At 42.1% G+C, this 16663-nt stretch overlaps 1 protein-coding gene across 2 annotated transcripts in view; it reads left to right on the top strand.

Annotated features, from left to right (window-relative positions):
- Positions 1 to 3376: 3376 nt before the first annotated feature.
- Positions 3377 to 16663, top strand: part of LOC118395028 (rap guanine nucleotide exchange factor 4-like) — a 44023-nt gene continuing 30736 nt past the window's right edge. The window contains exon 1 of one of the 2 annotated variants that reach the window (XM_035788793.2): positions 3377 to 3871. In XM_035788793.2, coding sequence (XP_035644686.2) covers positions 3804 to 3871 — 68 coding nt within the window. In that variant the 5' untranslated portion in view covers positions 3377 to 3803. The remainder of the gene's footprint in view (positions 3872 to 16663) is intronic. The other variant, XM_052464223.1, reaches the window with a different exon arrangement.

Here is a 16663-nt window from a genome sequence, read left to right as displayed (position 1 = left end):
ATTATTTTTTTCAGCAGAACATTCAAAAACACTATTTATTGTGGCTTACTATGGCAAACACACAATCACTTATCATTGCTGGGGTCTATGGCTCTGAGACACGTACAGCAACACTGCCATCTACTGTTCAGAAGTGCACCTGCTTTAACATTTTTAAAAAAGGGTTCCAAAAGGGTTCTTCAGCTGTCCCCATGGAAGAAACCTTTGAAGAACCCTCTGTAGAAAGGGTTATGAATGGAACCCAAAAGGGTTCTACCTGGCTAGGCACTCCTAGATCTGAAATGATTGCAAACCCAAAGGTGTAAATACAAAGGGTACAATTCCACCCAGCCTATCAGAAGGCAAGGTGAAGTCATTTAACATATTGCTTAAATATCTTGTGTTTATTGGGTAGGGGTTAGGATACAACATTCCTCTCTCTCTCTCTCTCATCTAGTCTGTCTGTCACATACACATGCGCATGTGACGTATGCAGTTCACACAGTCCCCATCTCTGCCATATTAATGTCCTGCAGCCTTGGCTTCCTGTGATGTTGAAGAGGACACATTAATTAAACTGGGTTAAACCTCTTCTTCAGACAACTGGCACTCTAACCACACACACACACACACACACTTCTTACTCAACAGGTACCCTACGGGGATTCTGATACCTCTCACTAGTCTGGGAATCCCAGCGAACATAGTCTGTTCATGTGTGTTTCCCCCCCATCCCTGCACACAGCAGCACTTCCCTTGTCGCCCTCCTCTCTTCATCTTTCATAAGTGGACATCAACAACCCCTCTCTCCTTCCCCCTCCCTCCTGGAGACTGCACTGCAGGCCAGTGGAGAGCTCTCCCGCCCTCTCTTTCTCCCATCCCTCTCATCTCCTTTTACCCCTCTTCCCACCCTTTTCTCTCCATCTCCATTACCACCCTGTCTCTCTCCCTCGCTGTTTCTCTCCTCCCTCTTTCTCCCTCTCTTTCTAGTTCTGTTACGAGGAAGTAAAATCTATGCCTGAAATGACGCAACTACTGGGCCAATAAAGGTATTTTTTGAATGTAAAAAAATCTCTCACTCGCCACGTGCCTGTAGGGAGTATCTTTTAGCGCTTGCTGAAGCTCAAACACTTCCTGTCCCCCCTCCTGCTGCAGTGGCACCAGTTCTCGTGGTGACAGCCTATCACAGCTGTATCTCTCCTGTTCTACTGAACTCCGAGAAGCTTGGCACAAAATAGAATGACGGTCAATTGTTCATTTGGATCCCCATAAGCTTTTGTAGGAGCAGCAGCTGCCTTGCCACAAAACATTACAAGTAACAAACACTGACAGACAAGGATAGTCACACAAATGTTAAATCCAATGATGTACAAACAATAACACAAAATATAAACGACACAACAACAAAATGATGTATGTGTGTGTTAGAGTGTGCCTGTGTGTGTGGCTTGTGTAGAATTCGATGTTAATTTCTGTTCATTCTCTTTCTATAACTCTGTGTTCCATTCATTATTTCTCCAAATTCTTTATTTAATAGTGTTCTGTGTGCAATATCTTGAAAAATATACTGTTCATAAGAACACATTGTCTGTTCCACTTCACTTGTCATTCTATCTGCTGATTATGCTGTTGAGTGATTGATTCTGGACCACTGGGGAGGCCCTAATGATCTGATGGTTGATTGATTTTACTTTCTACTCCTCCTCCTCTCTCCCTCTTCTTTCCTCAGTTCTAGTCTGAAAGGACAGAATAGGTACAGACAACATCCAGTCATTATGCCTATTATAAACACATACAGGGAGAGGTTTGGTCAAGGACCTGCATCCTTAACAAATCTCTTACACTTTTCAGAAAAAAACAACATTTTCTAAACCTTTTTTCAAATTATCAACCCAAATGTTTATTTTTTAATTTTTTATTATAGCCAATTATTGAGCAAATAACTTTCACTCGTCTTGTTAATGCTGACTGGGAAGAGTTAGCCCATTGACTAACTACCTTTAACGTATATTCATGAAGGTATCTTCTGGCCGGGGGAGTTTTGTTAAGGGCCCCGAAGCTCGTTCTTAACGTTCAAATTGGATTTGAACATGTAACGCTTGCAGTACGGTTTTGGAAACATAAGGAATGTATTTTTCAGCGAGGAATACTACACAGATAGTACACAAGATACGGCAGTACGAGAAGATGACAGATAGTACACAAGATATTACAGTACGAGAAGATGAACTATATAGTTAGTGTTCCCACGCGGCCATATCTTCATGTTACAGCACTTGTTTTACGTTAGACAGACAAGCGTAACTGTACTAAGCGTAACTGGGGAAGAAGTGTAGCAAGAGTGTAGTTCGTCGGCTGAAGGCACACGGCCGCACAGATCGGTGTAAACCCGCTGCAGTAAGTGTATAATTTTTTAATTTGAACTATTCTATCTACGAAAGATAAGTTCCATATGTTTCGAAAACTGTATCACAAGTGACGATTATTGATGTTTCAAAATGTTAAACCTGTGTCGGGATTGTAGATCACATGGTCCCACCGGTAAGGAGTGCTTATAGCTGAGAACTTTTGGGATAGGGAGTTGTTGTTACAACATTGTAAATATACATAATATGACATTTGTAATGTCTTTATTGTTTTGAAACCTCTGTATGTGTAATGTTTACTGTTCATTTTTATTGTTTATTTCACATTTGCATATTATCTACCTCACCAAGGCAGAATGCCTTGGTTTCTTGGGAGCACAGGTTGGGTCCACTCTTAGAAAATGTCAAAACCTTTTCCAGAAAATGTTCAAATCCTCTAGAGATAGAACCTCAAGAGTTCTAGCTATAATTCAAAAAACAACTGCCATGTTTATCAAGCATGATGACAACTCAAGAAAACAGTTTCAAATAAGCACACAATCTGAAGCCATAATCACATGACAAACTATAAACTAGATAAATACAGTTGTTTGAACTTCATAGGCTACCATTTTGTTAGCTAGCGAGGAAAAATCCACCTCTAATTAGCCATTTTACAAGCTAGGCAACTGGTCTTACAAATAAATATTAATTTGAATGATTGAATATGCCAAATAGAGCTACAGTCGCAGCCCGACGTTCACAATTAACTCATTGTATCTCTCGGGACCCAAATTGAACCAGATTGTCTCGGTAGGCCTCTATACATGTGATTTAGTCTTCATTCTTGCAGATATAAGATTGACTCATGTTTTGGCTCCTCTGTGTTTTCCTCTCAGAAACCAGTCAGACAATATCCCATACAATAACAGTAGGCCAGCTGTTCCATGAAGAAGGAATAAACCCTCCGAAGGTTGGCAATCAAGATTGATGTGGGCTGTACCTAAACTGTTTGGGTTTACAGTCCGCACGATTGTAAGGACAATACGATCTCAAAACTATGTTGGTATTCTTTTGTGCATTATATTATCTTCTTAGCTAGTACTATTACTCTTTTATAGTAGTAGGCTAGCCTAGCCATAATTCATAAATATATGGACCACATTTGGTTCAGTAGGTGAAGAAGAACCCTTTGGGATTCTATTTGGTTCAGGGAAGAAGACGCACTAGGGTTCTGGTCAAATGGTTCTAATATAGAACTTTTAGGGCTGCCATATATACATCAAATTCATAGGACCCTTTTTCGGTTCTACTTCTAAGGCTAGGGGCATGTTGTCAAACCTCAATCTATGAGAGGAGAGAGAGCCAGTGCGCGAGCGCGAGCTCAGTTTATTAACGGCGCCGCACCGATAACCACGCTGAAGCCGCCCTCCTGTAGCATCTCCCGGTTTCTCAATCACACCCCAGTTCTCGGGAAAGATGGTCGCGGTGGAAACATCCCCCAACTCGTCTCCTTCGGCTGAATGGGTCGGCTGTCTGGATAAAAGGTGCGTAGAAAACATCCCATCCTCTCGGTCATGGCATCCTCGTGGCAGTCTAAACGCTTGGAAAAACACCCCCCAACGAATTCGTGTTCGATTCATTCATCAGCGTCAACGTGACAAATCGTAAACGGCCATCTGCATGCGTGGGTGAGTGAGAGATGTGTTATTGCGTATCAGACGTCATTGACATCTTCATCTATTCGGTCGCGGTACAAATCAAAGCCAATTTCTTAGGCTACTATTCGTTGTGGCTTTAACGTTACCCTTGTGTGTTTGTCCATTTTGGTAGTCGTCGACAAAGGCGTTGTAGGTTGATGGTCTTCTGGTTCACTGGTTTATCCTCTTCACCACCGCAACGTTGTCACATTTTTATTGCCAACGCTGCCTACACGCATAAGTCAGGTTATGCATTAGATTTAGACAGAACTTCACAGTAGCATGTGCAGATTTTATTAGCCTACAAAGAATAGTGTATAGGCTTGGTTTGTTTCGGGCGTGAAGCAAGCACGAGCCAGTCCAGTCTCCTCTTTGGAGAGTCATTTGTCAGCCAGCTGCCTATGTGGACTGTCTGCAGCCAGCCATTCAACACACACACCAAAGGAGATGGGTGGCACCGTAATTGGGGAGGACGGGCTCATAGTAATGACTGGAATGAATGTGATGGTAATCACTCATCAAACACACTAATGGCATTTCTATTATTTTCCGGAGAATGCATTGACCCTCTAGTTGGTTATCTCTTTTATACTGTGGCTATAATTGAACACATTTACTGCTAAAAATGTGTTCAACATCCACTGAAGTAGCGAGCAGGTTTTAGCTAGCAAGTTTACTACACTGAACAAAAATAAACGCAACATGTAAACTGATGGTCCCATTGTTTCATGAGCTGAAATAAAATACCAGAAATGTTCCGTTCGGCACAAAAAGCTAATCTCTGAAATTATATGCACAAATTAGTTTACATCCTTGTTCTCCTTTGCTAAGATAATTCATCCACCTGACAGGTGTGGCATATCAAGACGCTGATTAAACTGTATGATCATTACACAGGTACACCTTGTGCTCTGGACAATAAAAATACACTCTAAACGGTGCAGTTTTGTCACACAACACAATGCCACAGATTTCTTTTAGTTTTGAGGGAGTGTGCAATTGGCATGCTGACTGCAGGAATGTCCACCAGAGCTGTTGCCAGATAATTGATTGTTAATTTCTCTACCATAATCCACCTTCAATTAAATTATAGAGAATTTGACAGTATGTCCAACTGGCCTCACAACCGCAGACCATGTGTCAACCACGCCAGCCCAGGATCTCCACATCCAGCTTCTTCACCTATGGGATCGTCTGAGACCAGCCACCCGGACAGCTGATGAAACTGTGGCTTTGCACAACTGAAGAATTTCTACACAAATGGTCAGAAACCATCTCAGGGAAGCGCCTCTGCGTGCTCGTCGCCCTCATCAGGGTCTTGACCCGACTACAGTTCAGTGTCGTAAACGACTTCAGTGGGAAAACTCTCCCCTTCGATGGCCACTGGCATTGCAGACAGTGTTTATGGCGTTGTGTGGGTGAGCGGTTTGCTGATGTCAACATTGTGAACAGAGTCCCCTGTGGTGGCGGTGGGGTTATGGTGTGGGCAGGCAAGAGCTTGAGACAACGAACACAATTGCATTTTATCGATGGCAATTTGAATGCTAAGAGATACCATGAGATCCTTATTAAGCCCATTGTCATGCCATTCATCCGCCACCATCACCTCATGTTTTAGCGTTTTAGCATAGTGCCTAAGAACAGCCCTTAGCCGTGGTATATTGGCCATTTACCACACCCCCCTCGTGCCTTATTGCTTAATTATAACACTCACAGCTTTCCAAGAAAACCAACAGACATTTAGTGTCTTTACATATATTTTACAGGCTATTTATACAGAAAAATGGTATCAAACCTCTGTAAACTATTTACAATTATGACAATATTTTAGGTTGACAAAATATTGTCAACATAATTTCTGAAATATCACATCTTATTTTCCTTGAAGTAAAATTAGGAAATGGAATTTAACCCCTTAAAATAAAAATAAAAATACATTAGGAAATGCAATCACCTACGCCTTTACTTTGGATTACTCCCTGACTACAATGGCTGCCATTTTCACACCATTCTGGCACTTTGAGGGTATACAGTGCCCTCGGAAAGTATTCAGACCCTTTGACTTTTTCCTCATTTTGTTACATTACAGCCTTATTCTAAAATGGATTAAATTGTTTCCCCCCCTCAATCTACACACCATACCCCATAATGACAAAGCAAAACCAGGTTTAGAAATTTCAGCAAAAAAAAATATCAGATTTACATAACTATTCAGACCCTTTACTCAGCAAACCTCTCAATCCTCTCTGTCAGGTTGGATGGGGAGTGTCGCTGCAGAGCTATTGTCCTGAAGCCACATTTGCGTTGTCTGGGCTGGGTGCTGAGAGTTGTTGTCCTGTTGGACATTGAACCCAGTCTGAGGTCCTGAGTGCTCTGGAGCAGATTTTCATCAAGGATCTCTTTGTGCTTTGCGCCGTTCGCCTTTGCCTCGATCCTGACAAGTCTCACAGTCCCTGCCGCTGAAAAACATCTCCATAGCATGATGCTGTCACAAACCATGCTGGTTTCCTCCAGACGTGATGCTTGGCTATCAGGTCAAAAAGTTTCATCTTGGTTTCATCAGTCCATAGAATCTTTTTTTCTCATGGTCTGAAAGTCTTGAGGTGCCTTTTGGCAAACTCCAAGCAGACTGTCACGTGCCTTTTACTGAGGAGTGGTTTCCATCTGGCCACGCTACCATAAAGGCCTGATTGGTGGAGTGCCACAGAGATAGTTGTCCTTCTGGAAGGTTCACCCATTTCCAGAGGAACTCTAGAGCTCTGTCTGAGTGACTATTGGGTTCTTGGTCTCCTCCCTAACCAAGGCCCTTCTCCCCCGATTGCTCAGTTTGGCCGGGCGGCCAGCTATAGGAAGAGTCTTGTTGGTTCCAAACTTCCGTTTAAGAAGATCCACTGTGTTCTTGGGGATCTTCAATTCTGCAGAAATCTTTTGGTACCCTTCCCCAGATCTGTGCCTCGACACAATCCTGTCTCGGAGCTCTACGGACAATTACTTCGACCTCATGGCTTGGTTTTTGTATAGACAGGTGTGTGCCTTTCCAAAGGTGTGTGCCTTTCCAAATCATGTCCAATCAAGTGAATTTACCACAGGCGGACTCCAATCAAGTTGTAGAAACATCTCAAGGATGATCAATGGAAACAGGATGCACCTATAGGGTGTTTCTGTTTTAATATTTTTTGAAATGTGCAAAAAAAAAATGAAAACCCTGTTTCTGCTTTGTCATTATGGAGTATTGTGTGTAGATTTCTGAGTATTTAAAAAAAAAAAAAAATTTTAGAATAAGGCTGTAACGTAACAAAATGTGGGAAAAGTCAAGGGGTCTGAATACTTTCCGTAGGCACTGTATAATAGGATCTCTGGTCAGAGTATAGAATACTGTACTATCCATTAGGGAAGATGGGGAGTGTTTTGATGTTGATGTTTGATGTTTTAAATTCCATCTGTATGGATGGAGGATAAAAGAAAGAACCCATTTAATCTGTGCTGTGCGCGCGCACATCGCAACATTCCATTCCTATATCTATCCTCATTATAATGACACGTCCACAGGTAACCACTGGCAACTCGAGCTCATTGCTCTCTCTTTCTCGCTCTCTCCGTTCTGTGAGGTTGCGGTGAGAAAAAGAGATGCTTCTAATGGGCATCATGAGGCGTCCTCCCAAGAGTAAAGTGCCATCTTTTCCTCTGAATGCCGACAGGGGATTTGGTCAGTGTAGCTGAAGGAAAGGAAGCCATGTTAGGAGGCCTATCTGCATCTCTCCTGGTGGTGGAGATTACAGTGGACATGCTGGACGCGCAAACACATGCGCAGGCACACACAGTGTACAAATCAATAAGCCCAGGCAGCAATGCTAAATCAGCTGTTTGTTACCGACGGCTACTTTAAGTGTGTGCGTTAGTGGTGCGCTGGTCAGCTGTTTGTAACACCCACACTCTCCTGCAATTGCTAATAACCCATCCACAACCGCCCGACTATATCTGATCAAGTAAACATTTGATGCCTGCACCCAGCCCTAAACCGCTAATATAGAAAATGTGCTGTCGGCTACAGTCAGAGACGGCGGAAATGTTTTTTTGACGGGGTGCCAGATTTTTTGTTGTTGTTGCTTGATATAGATATTTCTGCTATACAAGTGCATTCGAAAGTATTCAACCCCTTCCCTTTTCCCACATTTTGATATATTACAGGCTTATTCTAAAATTGATTAAATGGCCAGAGCCTGGACTTGAACACAATCGAACATCTTTATTTATTTATTTATTTATTTATTATTTATTTTACCTTTATTTAACCAGGTAGGCAAGTTGAGAACAAGTTCTCATTTACAATTGCGACCTGGCCAAGATAAAGCAAAGCAGTTCGACAGATACAACGACACAGTTACACATGGAGTAAAACAAACATACAGTCAATAATACAGTAGAAACAAGTCTATATACGATGTGAGTAACACTGGAATGGTAGTTTTGCAATGGAAGAATGTGCAAAGTAGAAATAAAAATAATGGGGTGCAAAGGAGCAAAATAAATAAATTAAATACAGTTTGGAAAGAGGTAGTTGTTTGGGCTAAATTATAGGTGGGCTATGTACAGGTGCATTAATCTGTGAGCTGCTCTGACAGTTGGTGCTTCAAGCTAGTGAGGGAGATAAGTGTTTCCAGTTTCAGAGATTTTTGTAGTTCGTTCCAGTCATTGGCAGCAGAGAACTGGAAGGAGAGGCGGCCAAAGAAAGAATTGGTTTTGGGGGTGACTAGAGAGATATACCTGCTGGATCGTGTGCTACAGGTGGGAGATGCTATGGTGACCAGCGAGCTGAGATAAGGGGGGACTTTACCTAGCAGGGTCTTGTAGATGACATGGAGCCAGTGGGTTTGGCGACGAGTATGAAGCGAGGGCCAGCCAACAAGAGCGTACAGGTCGCAATGGTGGGTAGTATATGGGGCTTTGGTGACAAAACAGATTGCACTGTGATAGACTGCATCCAATTTGTTGAGTAGGTTATTGTAGGCTATTTTGTAAATGACATCGCCAAAGTCGAGGATTGGTACGATGGTCAGTTTTACAAGGGTATGTTTGGCAGCATGAGTGAAGGATGCTTTGTTGCGAAATAGGAAGCCAATTTCTGGAGAGACCTGAAAATAGCTGTGCAGCGATGTTCCCCATACAACCTGACAGAGCTTGAGAGAATCTGCAGAGAAGAATGGGAGAAACTCCCCAAATACAGGTGTGCCAAGCTTGCAGCGTGATACCCAAGAAGATTTGAGGCTGTAATCACTGCCAAAGGTGCTTCAACAAAGTACTGAGTAAAGGGTCTGAGTACTTATGTAATTAAGGTTTCTGTTTTTTATTTTGAATACATTTGCAAACATTTCTAAAAACCTGTTTTTGCTTTGTCATTATGGGGTATTGTGTGTGTATATTGATGAGAACAAAGAACTATTTAATCAATTTTAGAATAAGGCTGTAACGTAACAAAATGTGGAAAAGGTCAAGGGGTCTGAATATTTTCTGAATGCACTGTAATAATTTCCGACATTTTGGTAGTCTAGTTGTTAGTCACCTTGTCTAATTAGGTAGGCCTACATGCAGCTTCTCTTCTTTCATTATATGTTGCCCTACAAGACTAAATAAACCCTTTCTCATCAGAATGTCATAAATCAATAGAATGAATGCTTTCAGTCTAGTTGACAACGGTCAAGTTCTGTCATCTCCGCTTCTTTCGCGGTGCAAAGATGTTTACTGTAGGGACCGGGAATAAAATGCAATAGGCCTAACTCAATCCCCCCAAAAAGGGAAAGATTTTCCGTGCAACATTTCCAAATAACATCAGTTTGACCAGTTGTATGGAAATAGAAAGCTATGAAAATGACCTAACATGTTTCTAATAAGATTTCAGATCGGCTTGGATCTAAACCAGGCCAGAACTTGTCCGTGTAGACCAATTTGGGTTTCCAATCTCTCCAAAAGAATGTGGTGATCGATGGTATCAAAATCAGCACTAAGGTCTAGGAGCACGAGGACAGATGCAGAGCCTCGGTCTGATGCCATTAAAAGGTCATTTACCAAGTGCAGTCTCAGTGGGGTTGAAAACCAGACTGAAGCATTTCATATTTTTGAGAGGAATGGAAGATTCGATATAGGCCGATAGTTTTTTTATATTTTCTGGGTTAAGGTTTGCCTTTTTCAAGAGAGGCTTTATTACTGCCACTTTTAGTGAGTTTGGTACACATCCGGTGGATAGAGAGCTGTTTATTATGTTCAACATCACACATAACATAGCATAACACACACATAACATAGCTGGCACTGCTATTAGCCTATTCTCTTTTTCCACTTCACCAAATTTTTCCAAAACATACATTTTCTGGCCCTCCCTTCAATTTATTTTAAACTCTGTTTTGCAGCTTTTCTCTTATTAAGTTAAAACACTCTACAATCTAAGCCGGGGGGTTCTACTAAGCTATGTGGAATTATTTTAAGAAGGCCCAACCAAGGATCATTTAGCTATTGGATTTTTGAATTGTATGACCCCTTGAAGGATCAAAAAATATTTGATATATTTAATTTGGCCTTATTGCTATTAGCCCATACAAACGCTTTGAATAATCGATTTATTACATGTAACAGATGGTTCCCCCAAAAAATCGAAAGGAAGTTTGTTCTGAAGTGTCTGTCCTATATCTGAGAAATATATGAAAGATCAGGAAACATAAACTCAGCAAAAAAAAGAAACGTCCTCTCACTGTCAACTGCGTTTTATTTTCAGCAAACCAAACATGTGTAAATATTTATATGAACATAGAAATATTCAACAACTGAGACATCAACTGAACAAGTTCCACAGACATGTGACTAACAGAAATGGAATAGTGTGTCCATGAACAAAGGCGGGGTCAAAATCAAATGTAACAGTCAGTATCTGGTGTGGCCACCAGCTGCATTAAGTCCTGCAGTGCATCTCCTCCTCATACACTGCACCAGATTTGCCAGTTCTTGCTGTGAGATGTTACCGCACCCTTCCACCAAGGCACCTGCAAGTTCCCGGACATTTCTGGGGGGATTGGGAGCCCTCACCCTCTGATCCAACAGGTCCCAGACGTGCTCAATTGGATTGAGATCCGGGCTCTTCCCTGGCCATGGCAGAACATGGACATTTCTGTGTTGCAGGAAATCACGCACAGAACAAGCAGTAATGCTGGTGGCATTGTCATGCTGGAGGGTCATGTCAGGATGAGCCTGCAGGAAGGGTACCACATGAGGGAGGAGGATGTCTTCCCTGTAACGCACAGCGTTGAGATTGCCTGCAATGACAACAAGCTCAGTCCGATGATGCTGTGACACAGCTCCAGACCATGACGGACCCTCCACCTCCAAATCGAACCTCGGTGTAACGCTCATTCCTTCGATGATAAGCGCAGACAAAACTGTGACTCGTCGGTGAAGAGCACTTTTTGCCAGTCCTGTCTGGTCCACCAACGGTGGGTTTGTGCCCATAGGTGATGTTGTTGCCAGTGATGTCTGTTGAGGGCCTGCCTACAACAGGCCTACAAGCCCTCAGTCCTCTCTCAGCCTATTGTGGACAGTCTCAGCACTGATGGAGGAATTGTGCGTTCTTTGTGTAACTTGGGCAGTTGTTGTTGCCATCCTGTACATGTCCCGCAGGTGTGATGTTCGGATCTACCGATCCTGTGCAGATGTTACACGTGGTCTCCCTGTAGCGTTGTCTTTGGCATCTCACTGTAAGGACATTACAATTTATTGCCCTGGCCACATCTGCAGTCCTCATGCCTCCTTGCAGCATGCCTAAGGCACGTTCATGCAGATGACCAGGGACCCTGGGCATCTTTCTTTTGGTGTTTTTCAGAGTCAGGACACTAAAGAGGCCTTTCTACTAACTTTTCATAACTGTGACCTTAATTGTCTACCGTCTGTAAGCTGTTAACGATCATTAATTGTTTATGGTTCATTGAACATGCATGTAAAACAGTGTTTAAACCCTTTACAATGAAGATCTGTGAAGTTATTTTTAAGTTGTGTGTGTGTGTGTGTGTGTGTGTGTGTGTGTGTGTGTGTTTTTGTGTGTGTGTGTGTGTGTGTGTGTGTGTGTGTGTGTGTGTGTGTGTGTGTGTGTGTGTACATACAGTTGAAGTCGGAACTTGACTTGACATATATTTCAACTCAGTTTTTCACAATTCCTGACACTTACTCCTAGTAAACATTCCCTGTCTTAGGTCAGTTAGGATCAGCGCTTTATTTTAAGAATGTGAAATGTCAGAATAATAGTAGAGGGATTTATTTCAGCTTTTATTTATGAAACAGTTTACATACACTTAGTGTAACTTGGGTCAAACGGTTCTGGTAGCCTTCCACAAGCTTCCCACAATAAGTTAGGTGAATTTTGGCCCATTCCTCCTGACAGAGCTGGTGTAACTGAGTCAAGTTTGTAGGCCTCCTTGCTCGCACACGCTTTTTCAGCTCTGCCCACACATTTTCTGTAGGATTTGGGGCCAGGGCTTTGTGATGGCCAGTCCAATACCTTGACTTTGTTGTCCCTAAGCCATTTTGCCACAACTTTGGAAGTATGCTTAGGGTCATTGTCCATTTGGAAGACCCATTTGTGACCAAGCTTTAACTGATGACTTGAGATGTTGCTTTAATATATGCCATCTATTTTGTGAAGTGCACCAGTCCCTCCTGCAGCAAAGCACCCCTAAACACGATGCTGCCACCCCCGTGCTTCACGGTTGGAATGGTGTTCTTTGGCTTGCAAGCATCCCCATTTTTCCTCCAAACATAACGATGGTAATGATGGTCAAACAGTTATATTTTTGTTTCATCAGACCAGAGGACATTTCTCCAAAAAGTACGATCTTTGTCCCCATGTGCAGTTGCAAACCTTAGTCTGGCTTTTTTATTGCGGTTTTGGAGCAGTGGCTTCTTCCTTGCTGAGCGGCCTTTCAGGTTACGTCAAGATAGGACTCAGTTTTACTGTGGATATAGATACTTTTGTACCTGTTTCCTCCAGCATCTTCACAAGGTCCTTTGCTGTTGTTCTGGGATTGATTTGCAGTTTTCGCAACAAAGTATGTTCATCTCTAGGAGACAGAATGCGTCTCCTTCCTGAGTGGTATGACGGCTGCGTGGTCCCATGGTGTTTATACTTGCATACTATTGTTTGTGCAGATGAATGTGGTACCTTCAGGCGTTTGGAAATTGAACCAGACTTGTAGAGGTCTAAAATTTCTTTTCTGAGGTCTTGGCTGATTTCTTTTGATTTTCCCATGATGTCATGCAAAGAGGCACTGAGTTTGAAGGTAGGCCTTGAAATACATTCACAGGTACGCCTCCAATTGACTCAAATGATGTCAATTAGCCTGTCAGAAGCTTCTAAAGCCATGACATACTTTTCTGGCATTTTCCAAGCTGTTTAAAGGGACAGTCAACTTAGTACAAGTAAACTTCTGACCCACTGGAATTGTGATACAGTGAATTATACGTGAAATTACAGTGGGGCAAAAAAGTATTTAGTTAGCAACCAATTGTGCAAGTTCTCCCACTTAAAAAGATGAGAGAGGCCTGTAATTTTCATCATAGAGCTGGGACCAAAGTAACAAAGCCTACCATCAGCAAGGGCATTGAAGATGAAACGTGGCTGGGTCTTTCAGCATGACAATTATCCCAAACACACTGCCCAGGCAATGAAGGAGTGGCTTCGTAAAAAGCATTTCAAGGTCCTGGAGTGGCCTAGCCAGTCTCCAGATCTCAACCCCATAGAAAATCTTTGGAGGGAGTTGCCCAACAACAGCCCCAAAACATCACTGCTCTAGAGGAGATCTGCATGGAGGAATGGGCCAAAATACCAGCAATAGCGTGTGAAAACCTTGTGAAGACTTACAGAAAACGTTTGACCTCTGTCATTGCCAACAAAGGGTATATAACAAAGTATTGAGATAAACTTTTGTTATTGACCAAATACTTATTTTCCACTATAATTTGCAAATAAATTAATAAAAAATCCTACAATGTGATTTTCCGGATTATTTTTCCTCATTTTGTCTGTCATAGTTGAAGTGTACCTATGATGGAAATTACAGGACTCTCATCTTTTTAAGTATGAGAACTTGCACAATTGGTGGCTGACTAAAGACTTTTTTGCCCCACTGTAAGTCAATCTTTAAAGTTTCTACAAGTGCATTCGCAAAAACCATGAAGCGCTATGATGAAACTGGCTCTCATGAGGACCGCCACAGGAAAAGACGACCCAGAGTTACCTCTGCTCCAGAGGATAAGTTCATTAGAGTTAACTGCACCTCCGATTGCAGCCCAAAAATTCTTCAGAGTTCAAGTAACAGACACATCTCAACATCAAATGTTCAGAGGAGACTGCTTGAATCAGGCCTTCATGGTCAAATTGTTATTAAGAAACCACTACTAAATGACACCCATAATAAGAAGAGACTTGCTTGGGCCAAGAAACACGAGCAATGGACATAGGACCGGTTTTTGCAAATTTGAGATTCTTGGTTCCAACCACTGTGTCTTTGTGAGACGCAGATTAGGTGAACGGATGAACCGTGAAGCATGGAGGAGGTGTGATGGTGTGTGGGTGCTTTGCTGGTGACACTGTGATTTATTTAGAATTCAAGGCACGTTTAACCTGCATGGCTACTGCAGCGATACGCTATCCCATCTGATTTGCGTTTAGTCCCACTATCATTTGTTTTTCAACAGCACAATGCCCAAAAACACACCTCCAGGCTGTGTAATGACTATTTGACCAAGCATGAGAGTGGAGTGCTGCATTAGATGACCTGGCCTCCACAATCACCCAACCTCAACCCAATTGAGGTGGTTTGCAATGAGATGGTCCATGGAGTGACGGAATATCAGCCAACAAGTGCTCAGCATATGTGGAAAAGCATTCCTCGTGAAGCTGGTTGAGAGAATGCCAAGATTGTGCAAAGCTGTCATCAAGGCAAAGGGTGGCTACTTCTGTCCTTCTGTAGCTCAGTTGGTAGAGCATGGCGCTTGTAACGCCAGGGCAGTGGGTTCGATTCCCGGGACCACCCATACGTAGAATGTATGCACACATGACTGTAAGTCGCTTTGGATAAAAGCGTCTGCTAAATGGCATATATTATTATTTATTATTATTACTTTGAAGAATATTAAATATATTTTGATTTGTTTAATACTTTTTTTTGGTTACTACATGATTCCATATGTGTTATTTCATAGTTTTGATGTCTTCACTATTTTTCTGCAATATAGTAAAAATAAAGAAAAACCCTTGAATGAGTAGGTGTGCCAAAACTTTTGACTGGTACTGTATATACAGTTCCCCATATCTGACTTCAGACCAGTCCCAAGATGCTTGGGGTTGTAGAGCAAAATGGAGAACACTCTTGTTCGTGAGAGTCTCATCTTTTGACGGAGGGGTCCATTTTGAAGGCCAAACCGTTCTGCCACTACAGACGATTTTGTGAGAATACCAATTTTTGGGATGTCTCATGGTTTGGCAAAACACTGCTATAGCGCTGTCACCTTTGACCCCAGATGTGGAAGTGCGACATCGGCGAATGAGGTGGATTAAGACGCATCTAATGCAGGAAAACATATCTCTAGCTTAAACTGACCGATTTTTTATTTTATTTTTTTAAATTTTTTTAAACATTTTTCTATGGCCATTATTATAATTTTCTTTTTTTACATATGTATTTTTTAAGCATGCTAATTGGATTTCATGAGTACAGTTAGGCCTTGAGGGTTACACACTAATGCCAGATAGCCTAAAATAATGAAAGGAAAACCTCAATGTAGGCTATATAGATATAGATTGCACGATAATAATACCGTTATGGATTTTGAAGGTATTGTTTTCCCTGTATTCATCCCTCCTCCCGCCACCCACCTGCCCTTCATCCACACAATATTTCATGACCCTAAACCTGCCCGACACACAGATATAACCGCGGGGACTGCAGGTGATGCGGTTATGCGTCATCCCACTCATCACGTGTGTGTGTGTGTGTGTGTGTGTGTGGATGATAATAAGTGTAGGCTTTTACATGAAATCTGATCTGACCTCAGTTATTAACAGGCTTTAAGTTTCACTTTATTAGATTAGAACTGATCTGTAATACAGAAGGTGACAGTGTTTGACAGAAACACAACACAACATCAATGGAGGTGAAAACATGATATTTATATCAGAATAAAAAGGGTCAATCTGTGATTTGCTTCATCCATTTTGGACTGTTAAATAAATGATCTACTGTATACCCATTGATTCATGAATGTCACGTGTGCTCCCTCCGGCATCTAGGTCGCCAGGCTGCTCGTTATGGCACACACCTGTCACCATCGTTACGCGCACCTGCGCGTATACAGACTTACCTGGGCTCCATTACCTCCCGGATTACCTTCCCTATACATTTCACTCCCTTTGGTTCCTTCCCCAGGCGTCGTTGTTTCAGTTTCATGTCCGTTCGTGTTCTGTATTTAGTTGCGTTTATTTATTAAAACACTCACTCCCTGAACTTGCTTCTTGACTCTCAGCGCACATCATTACAATGAAGGATATAACTTATACAGTGCATTCGGAAAGTATTCAGACCCCTTGACTTTTTCCACATTTTG

This window comes from Oncorhynchus keta, chromosome 15, assembly GCF_023373465.1.
Source record: "Oncorhynchus keta strain PuntledgeMale-10-30-2019 chromosome 15, Oket_V2, whole genome shotgun sequence".
In the NCBI taxonomy this organism is placed as follows: domain Eukaryota; kingdom Metazoa; phylum Chordata; class Actinopteri; order Salmoniformes; family Salmonidae; genus Oncorhynchus; species Oncorhynchus keta.
The sequence above is the reverse complement of the archived record's forward strand: the minus strand, read 5'-3'. Positions and strand labels throughout refer to the sequence as shown.